At 39.9% G+C, this 9,983-nt stretch overlaps 3 protein-coding genes across 3 annotated transcripts; all 3 read left to right on the forward strand.

Moving 5' to 3' along the window:
* The first annotated feature begins 313 nt into the window (after positions 1 to 313).
* On the forward strand, positions 314 to 1,097 carry PHALS_14595 (uncharacterized protein). Its single transcript, XM_024727969.2, has one exon. It carries the CDS (start codon positions 593 to 595, stop codon positions 908 to 910), a length of 318 nt encoding a protein of 105 aa, XP_024578493.1. The 5' UTR covers positions 314 to 592; the 3' UTR covers positions 911 to 1,097.
* A 17-nt stretch (positions 1,098 to 1,114) lies between these two features.
* Positions 1,115 to 2,149, forward strand: PHALS_12426 (Predicted methyltransferase; the record flags this gene model as incomplete). Its single annotated transcript, XM_024727971.1, has 6 exons — positions 1,115 to 1,306; positions 1,377 to 1,453; positions 1,520 to 1,575; positions 1,639 to 1,844; positions 1,915 to 1,965; positions 2,039 to 2,149. The coding sequence occupies 6 exons, from the start codon at positions 1,115 to 1,117 to the stop codon at positions 2,147 to 2,149; spliced, it is 693 nt and encodes a 230-aa protein (XP_024578494.1).
* Positions 2,150 to 2,423: 274 nt separating this feature from the next.
* PHALS_12427 (Uncharacterised protein KIAA0556) lies at positions 2,424 to 7,847 on the forward strand (the record flags this gene model as incomplete). The annotated part of the gene is made up of 7 exons (XM_024727972.1): positions 2,424 to 4,146; positions 4,206 to 4,273; positions 4,350 to 6,152; positions 6,215 to 6,250; positions 6,316 to 7,401; positions 7,679 to 7,787; positions 7,840 to 7,847. 7 exons carry the CDS (start codon positions 2,424 to 2,426, stop codon positions 7,845 to 7,847), a joined length of 4,833 nt encoding a protein of 1,610 aa, XP_024578495.1.
* Positions 7,848 to 9,983: the final 2,136 nt, after the last annotated feature.

Genomic DNA, 9,983 nt, shown 5'->3' on the forward strand with positions numbered 1-9,983 from the left:
TGATGTGACCACACACACAAACAAGATACGGTACGGGGCTAAGTAGCCAGTAGTTATGCATGTATTTACATTTACTATATATAATTAGAATATTTAGGAACTTTGACATTAGGATAAAAATATAAATAAAAATCAGTTTGGAGTTTAAACCGAAGAGTCAATTAGCCTTGGGAAGGCAACAATCACTCTTGGAGTAAGCGGATTGCGATCCGCTAACTCATACTTGGTTCCTGGAAAGAATGAAAGGTCGGTGACCTAAAGTACACTTCCTCAAGCGTTTTGCTACAGCAGCCCCGCTGCATATTGAGTCTCCTGGTGGACAACGTTTGCGTCGTGCGAGTGACTTTACTCGGGAATCTAAGTTGCGAGTGTGTCTTGAGACGAGTTGCTGTCGTATCTGGTTTAGATAGATTAAAAGGAGCTTAACCTTTTGGTTTACGTCAATAGTACATCAGAAGGAGGCGGTAGTACTCTAGTTTCAGTCTGAGTGGGCGAGTATTCCGTCATCTCTTTACTTTGTAACATGTTATGGTGGATTTCTTACATTACGCTTTGAATCTACGAGATTCAACTTGACGAATGCCGAGTTGAGATGTGGTCGATCCGATGGTTGGAGCAAAAAAGTGAAAACAGAGTTTTTATGCATTGGTGCTCTTTCAATTTTTGCAGCTTGATTCTGTGGAACAAAAAGAACTTGCGCGCTGTAGTAGATCAACATCTGAAGGTGCCATTTACAATTTACTCGAGATGCAGCATGCCACATCGACATTTCTGTTGTGATGGAATTAATAGTGTAGTAGCTGCTCTCACAGCATCAAGAATAATATATGATTGTAGAGAATCTAAATATTACACTTTGTCGATAGTACGTACTACTGATGCCGTTATCCTAATACATCGATATAGATAGCTTCTTCATGTAATTCTTACGGATAGGCTAAGTCATCAACACTATCGCCTTCATCGTGTATGGTTGCGCTTTTATATCAAAGCATTATGTCCGTACTGTATGTTGTATTATATTGCCTGACTTCAGTGTTCGTAATTAGATTATTGAAATTTTGCTTTGACTTGTAATGATTTTATTGTGCCAATCAAGCCGCAAGGCATTAATATGGATGACACTGAGGACAACGTGGTTGGAGCACTATTCTTGCAAAATGGAGAGGACAATGGCTATGATCCAGAAGATTTTGTAATGGAACTGGACGTGGGTGAATCGGTACCACGTTTTCGTATCTCAGTAGCTGATGACGATGGCGGAATTCCAGGCTCGCTCTTTGCTTGCGCTGTTTGGAATGGAGCGGTACGGTTTGAAAGTCTATATATTTGCACAATAAATTTGGGTAATTTTATCGCAATAATTTATTGCGCAGAGATTTATAGCTATGCATTTTGCCAAGTACCCTGAGCTGATTAGAGGTCGAAAGGTTGTGGAATTTGGGGCAGCTTCGTAAGTCGAATTAGCCCAATTGAGATCGAGGAGTGCTTACCCTTGGTTATGCATTACTGTCGATAGAGCGTTGCCATCGCTTGTAGCGCTCCATGTTGGGGCCAAAGTCGCGGTTATAACTGGTACCGACATTGTAAAATTACTTGTTTTATTGACGAATATATTTAATATTGTGAATATTGCAGATTACCCAAATAACTTGTTATTAAAAAATATTGAAACAAATATTAAGCGGAACAAAAGTTTGCTAGGAAGTGGAAGATATGAAGTTCGAGGTCACCTTTGGGGAAGTGACATAACAGAACTAGTGACATGTCTTCACGAGAATGCTCACAATGAGTCAAGATTTGATGTTGTGGTCGTAGCAGAATGTCTGTGGTTACATGACTTGGTAAGAAATTTAGATTGGATGTTATAATTTCCGTTTTCGATGACATAAATACATTTTTACATCACTTAAGCACGAAGACTTGCTTAGATCGATTGATGGATGTTTAGCAGCTAAAGGAAAGGTGAGTATACTTTCACCATTTCTTATTGATAAAAACTTAAGTTTATATTTCCTATCTTTCTTAAAAAAATCAGGTGTTTGTAAGCTTTGCCCATCATGTTCCTGGCCATGAACAACACGACTTGGAGTTTTTTTCGAAAGCTCAAAAGTTGTACGGTTTCAAGCAATTCACTTGGATACTTTAGCTTCACCGCATATCTTTAATGCAAATAATATTGTTGAGCAATTTCTGTACGTGCTCATTAGATCTGACACACACTTAACCGAATAATTCTCGAAGTAAACTCTCTCCAATTCACAATCTTTTTTCAAACTGCAGTAAAAGAACAATATCTACACTCATGAATAAACTTTGCACCATTTATCAATTGTCTCGAATCTATTAGACAGTCACTTTAAATAGGGAGGACCAAAATGGTGCTATAAAGTAAATCGAAAGGGCGTTTGTGTCGATCTGAAATGACGGAGCGAAAGCGTTGGGAGAAACATCAAGAGTTTCATCCATCAAATACGTCTAGTGTCTCGGAAGCGAAGGAAGATCCAGTATTAACAAAACAATTACGCTATCTTCAAGTTTTAGAAGAGAGAAATCGGATTAAAAAGCGATTAGCAGCCTCAAAACGGAATGACCGACTCCATGAACGAGAAGAAGCTTTTGTTACTTCATTTAATGTCCCCATTCGCAATGTGCAATCCACTACTTCATCATCTTTATCATCAAGGAATACAAAATCTGCAACATCAGTACTACCAACAAATCTCGAAAAACGAGACAAAGCTAAATGTCGATCAGCTCCGTCAACGACATTGAATTTTGCTTCCAAAAAGAATGAGGAAAAGAGGAAAGAATCTATTCGAGGGAAACGAGCAAAATGGCATCGACCTCAAGCACCAATGGAAGTCACAGTGCAACACCAGGATGGAGTACCTCAATTTCGATTGATGACACATGAAGAGAGTGAGGAAAAGGAAGGATTGGATGACGATGAGAATTATTTGAATGAATCTTTTGAAGAATTTGAAGAAAAAGAGGAAGAAATGTCATGCATTAATGAAGAGCTTGTGATCGAAGAGATGGGTGAGAATATAGAGCAAATTAGTGTGATTTCGAGTACAAAAGAAGGTCAAAGCAGTTCAAGTCTCCCCCCACAGCTTTTATCTTCCATAGATTTGGCTCAAACAACAAAAGATCTGTTTGGAGTTATTCAACATCTTTCTCGGACAAAGCAAAGAGCTTTAGTGGATTTGTTGCAAAAGTTTCAGACTGGAAAACAAGATGAAGACGATTTTAAGACATTAAAGAATTCGATTGGAGATCCTGCAATTTGGAACGAAATCACAACGGTACTAAATCCGTTGCCTTCATCAAAAGCATTGATTAATAAAGTGAGTGACGAATCAATAACCAACGTACGCAAAGATTTCGACACCAAAATGCTTGAGGATCAATTGCGATTAGAGAATGAGTATGCAAGTGAGATGAAGATGCGACTTGTACGCGAACGAGAAGCGAAACAAGTTGCTCTTAAGAAAGCGGAAGACCGTCGTGCAAAAATGATGAAAGAATTGGAGGAAGAAGAACGTGAAATTGAACGGCTGATGGAAGTCAAACGAAACGAACGATTAGCAAAGCTCAAAGCACTTCAAGATGAGACAAATCTTGCTGTGCCTGCAGTCAGTAGTAAAGATAGTGATAAAGATCATATAAGCGAGCGAGAAACTAAGTTAGAAGATGAATGGATTGACAATAAGCCACGAGAATCTCGTAATTTGAACGAGAGTGACAGCGACACTTTCTCGGTTTCAACTCAAAATGATATTTCAAGTGTGAACAACGAATCTGATGTGAAAAAGTCACAGAATGCAGTCTTCAGGGTTCCGAGGCTTGACTTTTCTTTTACCTCTAGTATAGAGACTAGAAACTATGAGATTCACATTAAATTGCTGTCAACATGGGGAAACACTCGGGCGGTGGGTCTTGCTCGAATTTGTGTCTATGATCACAACGACGAGGAGCTTTCGGTTGACTTAAATTCACTACAGCTTTACGATCAATTGAGTGGTAGACCTTTACCCAAGATAACTGAAATGGTCCGCGGGTTACAAAAACTCTTTACATCTAACAACATGACTCAGACGAAAAGTGAGACCGATATGTGGCTTGGAAGATTGGGAGACTCTGGTAATAACCTTTGCAATAAACGAGACTATCAACTGACAAAATTATGTTTGAAAGTGCAGATGTCCTCATTATAGAATTCAGCGTGCAATCGCCTCCTAGCAAGCTCTGCATATGGAATTACAATGGTGTACGTAAAGTGCTTTGCTTGCAATTGCAAGATCTTTATTGATATTTCTATGATTTTTTTATCTTTTGATGAACAGAAGACACTTTCAGCTTGTACACGTGACCTCGAAGTGGTGGTGTGTGGAAAGTCTGTTTGGATGGGATCTCTTCCTGAATGTTATGGTGATGCAGCCGATAATGTGTGTACGTCGATTGACTTGCTTGGTTCAGCTAGAAAAGGATTACGTTCAGTACGAGACAACGAGAGCTCTACACTTTCTAATAGAATGCCATCTAGTCGACATAATGATAATGAGGCTAAACTATCTCAGCAGAATGTTTCTTCTCGTAGACATGACGCTAGCACCGAAAAGTTGACACCAATGTGGTTACCAGACACTATTCCAGTTGTAGATTCCTTACTAACAACGAGCCGATCAGCTGATCTTAACCTACTCAGCTCTATGAACAATACAAGTCGTCGTCGGCATGGTAGCCAGAGCTCAAGGAGCGGTACAATAGATACATCAGCAGGAAATCGGGTGATCACAAAGTCTTCTTCAAGTCAAGTTATCGAATGTAAAGAGGATAAAGGTCACAATGAACAAGTAAAAGTATCGTCGCTTGCATCTCTTTCATCGTGGGATAGTTTGGAGAAATTTAGCAAACGAAATAGAAATCGGCTCACTCAAGAGGTTGACAAGAATGCATCGAAACCATCCAAACATACTGAAAATCGCATTGAAACCTTTTCAGAGGGATCTACCAATTGTACATTGACAACTTCAGTTCAATCAAGACAAGCATCAATGCCAGCAGCAAGTATTCCAATCTTTCCAAAAGGAAAATGGTTGAAACTTGAAATTTTGAGTACGTGGGGTGATCCGTACTATGTTGGGCTTAATGGAATTGAAATTTTTGATCATTGTGGGAAACTTGTGCAATTTCACGATCCAGTCAAACAGATCGTAGCGTGTCCTGATAGCATCAATGTGCTTGAAGAAAACTCGGACGATCCACGTGTTCCAAAAAATTTAGTGGACGGGGTAAATTTTACTTGCGATGATTTTCATATGTGGCTCGCACCGTTCACAGCAGGCAAAACACACTATGTGCTACTTGCAATGGATTCTTTGATTTCAATAGCTATGATACGTTTATGGAATTATAACAAGTCAAGGACTCACACTTGCCGAGGTGTTCGTGAAGCACGTCTGATTCTTTACGATGAAATTCCGGCAACTTTATTACGCGATTCGCAGGGATTAGCACAAAATAATCACAATGGAACTGTGATTTTTGAAGGTGAAATACGACAAGCGCCAGGAATTGTTGGTGCTGAGAGTGTAAATAATGCCAATGAAGTGATCCTATTTACTCGAGAACCAGCGATTCTCAAAGCTATTGAAGCAAATGATAAAACATTGCGATCTCTTGTACAAGAACAAGAGGGAGAAGAAGGAGAAGTTCGTGAACTTATTAATCAGATGCATCGATCAATAGAACACCAACGTCCGCGAACTTCTGATGTTGAATCGAGGACTGTCGAGAAAAGTTCTGAAATTGAAAAGAGCAATGAAAGATACGAGTATTCTGATAAAACTGGCAGACCTCGGACGATGGCTACACGTAAAGATCCGACATTGAGAACTTCAATCGATACGTGGGTCGCTGAAGCTCATGAAGAAGAAATAACAAAGAACGCAATGTTGAGTGACGAAACATGCCCCACAAATGAAACATTACCATGTGGTCGTCACCTCGTGTTACGATTGCATAGTACATGGGGCGATCAAAACTATATTGGATTAACTCAAGTACAAGTGCTAGTTGGATCACATGGTACACCATATCCAATACAGTTAGACAACTTGGATGCAACGCCACGAGATTTGGCATCGGTGAGTTATTGTAGCAATATTTTTTTATTGCAATTCCATAATATTTCTTTCTTGTTGTTTAGCTCGGATACATGGGAGATCCTCGTACACTTGATAAAGTGCGTCATGCTTTCCGTCGACAATTCTTCTTTGTGAACTTATGTGATGTGTATCGTTATGTTAGCTAATTGATGGTGAAACTACCACATGCGACGACACGCATATGTGGCTTGTGCCATTTGAATCTGGAAAAACTCCAGAATTGCGAATAACATTTCAAACAATGCAGTTTTTCTTTGGTCTTCGTGTTTGGAATTACAATAAATCACTCGAAGATACATATCGCGGTGTGAAACAAGTAATTGTTACTATTGATGGAGTACTTGTCTCTCCAAAGAAAACTGGATATCTCTTACGGAAAGCTCCTGGAGTTTGTGATTTTGACTTTGGCCAACTTTTATTCTTCTCATTGAACAAGATAAATTCATCTTTGTACTCAAAACGTGTGCATTACCCATTTAGATCATTAGCATACAAGACACCAATCATTCGACAAGACTACGAAGTACCGTTGTATCCTCAAGGATTTTTACTTAAGATTATATGTTGGACAACATGGGGTGATCCATACTACCTTGGACTCAATGGTCTTGAATTGTATGAGTTTGATGGAGCTCGTATTGTTGAGAGGCCAAATATTCTAACGGCAAACCCATACTCGATCTCGGAATTAGGTGAAAATCAACAAGATTCACGAATACCTGAAAATCTTATGAGTGGTAACGACAAGAATACATGGAAAGCTCATGATGCATGGCTCGCTCCGTTGGCAAGTTCACTTGGCAACGAACAGGGGAATATTGTGTATATTGGTTTTGACACCCCTATCGTCTTATCCATGATTAAATTCTGGAATTATAGTAAGACTCCAGAACGTGGTGTGAAAGACGTCACGATTTATCTAGATGACATGCATTTATTCAGTGGGAGACTTAAGAAGGCACCAGAAGGTGAGATTTTCGAATCTAGCAATGGTTATGGAAAGATACATAGAGTGATGGAACAATTTGGACAACCTGTGCTTTTTTCGACTAGCCAGGCTCAAGTCGATGGTGAGAAACGAAATGTTTATTATTGTGGATGTGAAGAACAAGACGTACTTGGAATTAATGAAGGTCAAGTTATGGAAGAATCAAAAGCAATGTATCAAAAACCTGATCCGGGAGCTCAAGGTGTTCATGCTGATTTAGCTCTTCGGCCATTAACAGCTGTATGTCGATATTAACTTTGATGCTACTCTTAATATGTTCATAGTTGTGAGACTTCATACTTACTCGTGTCATTAAATCGCTCTTCTATTATACCACCCTACATACTAGTGCACCTTCCTTTCTGAGGGTGTTATAAGACTACGCTTTACAAATCAAACGCCATTCTTAATAGAACGCGCTGGTAGTGTTTGTTGGCAGAGCCTCCAGTACGTAGTCGGTGCAAAATACAATCGATGTCGAAAAGGGAGACCTATAATGGATCGATGAAACTGAAAGCAATCGAATGGATTGGTGATCAAGCCAGTGGCATTCCTACATGGAAGTTATAGTTCCCCCAGGGACAGTGCAGACCTGATGGCGCGAGAAAGAAAGCGCTTAAGTGGCGGTGGGTGCATACTGAATATGTTGAAGGAATCGCTGATATTATATTGAATCAGAGGACTGAAAAGGAGCGTTTGACCAGAGAAAGCTTTCGCCACATTGTTCAAGAGATCGCAACCAGGAAAACATTAAAGAAAAGGAGCTGATGGCTGATTGACCAGGTTTATGGAACGCAATCGAATCAGTTCCGTAGTTTTGGCATCTTTGTCTGATGAGTATGTCACGTTCTGCTGAAAAAACCCCACTTAATTTGCCGCTGTGAGAATAAGGGTCAAAGCCGATATCAGCAAAGTGGTGTTTCTGGTGATAATCAACGGCAAAGATCTGTGAAGCATAAAATATGGGTTGTATATCAAATCAAAGGAAGTGCTAGGCTTGAAGATTGCTGTTGTATGGATGTAGCATATACTTCCGCTCGTCGCAGGTGGGTCTCAAGGAAAACGTTTGTGGCGGAATCTTGCAGGGATCACATTGACAATATGAATCATCGAAAATTGGCTCGGCTATTAGTCCCGGAGTATTTACATCACATGTTCAAGCTAGCAACATCGTAATCACAAATTGTTTAAAAGATAATATGTCGCCGTTTAGCTGGCTGGAAGTGTATCTGACAATATTAAGCTACTAAACCACCATGATATAAAATAATCTGTGATTTGGTCGAAACTGATTTGTGGAATTTCCCAAGAAAGTATGAATAACAAATGTTCGAAGATTGTTGACATACAAGATGATATTTTCCTTGCAGATCGAGCGCCTTTTCTCTAAGTACGCGCTTTAAAGAGGGGGAACGAGACGTTAGTAAGTCTTGTAAATATGTTTTATATGCGTACGTACCTGGCAATGCAAATTTTTGATAGTATTAAAATGATCAAATTTGAGCAATTGCTAAGAAAAGGTTATGGCCTGATAAAGACCAAAGTGCTGTAACAAGTAGTGCGGTATACGAATCGGCAACGTATCACAGACAAGATTATTTCCTATATTTAAAACTGATCGTCAAATTTGCGTTCAGACGTCGTCGCATCGCTAAGACGTAGCATTACAGTGTTTTTTCGATTGGGCAAACAAAAGTCCGTAGTGCAAAGATCACTATTGTATTCGCTCGAATATTGCATAAGTTTGTCTTGTTGAAACACGTCAAAGACAGTTTGACGGGGTACGTACCGTATTATGGTGTACGTACGCATTACACTTTTGTGCAAAGCTTAAAGGCTTCAAATGTACTGGACGATGGGAGGCCGAAACGGAGAGGTCCACGAGAGTATGTTTTGGATTGTGTACCTTACACCTCCGTTCAGTTGTGCAAAAACAATGTTGTACAACTTTACGAAATTTACATTACATTTTTTAGCATTGTGCAGATCATTAATTTACTCAGGGTGATGAAAGTCCATAATGAAGAGTTCGTGGTGCACATGGGCTGTTAAGCCTTACGTCAAGCAATGGAGATACTTTTCTTATTAAATATTATCGAGTATACAGCAAGTGTCAGGTGAATACATAACTACTTTTAAACATTTGTCACTCCAATATAGCAGATTCAACAAAAATCTTAGTTACTTAAGGAAGTCTCAACTCCGCGCCTGACTGACGTACGAACCAAACCTGTGTTATTTGTCAAAGTATACGCCTCGAGACCTAGCTTTCTTTGTATAATGTGGATGACAAGCCCGTCGTACTAGGTTTCTTGTTACTTAAAATAATCTTGCTTTAGTTCCTGGGTGGCGCACCCAATGCGTCAGTGCTTCCTCTGTACACGGTGCACGGCAATCTCGATGCGCTTGGTGGCACCAGTAGTCAATCCGGCGACTGAGAAATGAAAGGACTGTGTTCTTTGTGTCGAATGGGAAGTAGGGATCTGGCGGCCTACGCACCAAAAATGGTATGTGCTTGCCTGGATGCATTACCCAGCAATGAGACCGCGCACGTGAAACACCACCAGAATAATATCGATGAAAGCACAAATGGCACACATCGTATGACTGCTGCTTAGTCAAGTCAGGAGAGAGATAGAAAATTATATTGCTCTGGATGAGGAAATTTGAGATGGTAATAAATTCGGCCATGTTCCAGACACAGCAGCAATGCATTGCGCTTGTGGGTCTCACGATGAAACGTCACGAAATACCACGGGTACTAACGTGCAACATATGTCGCCTGGTTTTTTAGGCAAAGAACCAGGCGACATATGTTGCAC

Source organism: Plasmopara halstedii (genome assembly GCF_900000015.1).
Source record: "Plasmopara halstedii genome assembly, contig: Scaffold_614, whole genome shotgun sequence".
Classification (NCBI taxonomy): Eukaryota; Oomycota; class Peronosporomycetes; order Peronosporales; family Peronosporaceae; genus Plasmopara; species Plasmopara halstedii.

Excerpts from the sequence above, each read along its gene's own strand:
- PHALS_14595 (XM_024727969.2), top strand. The coding sequence starts at position 593 with ATGTGGTCGATCCGATGGTTGGAGCAAAAAAGTGAAAACAGAGTTTTT.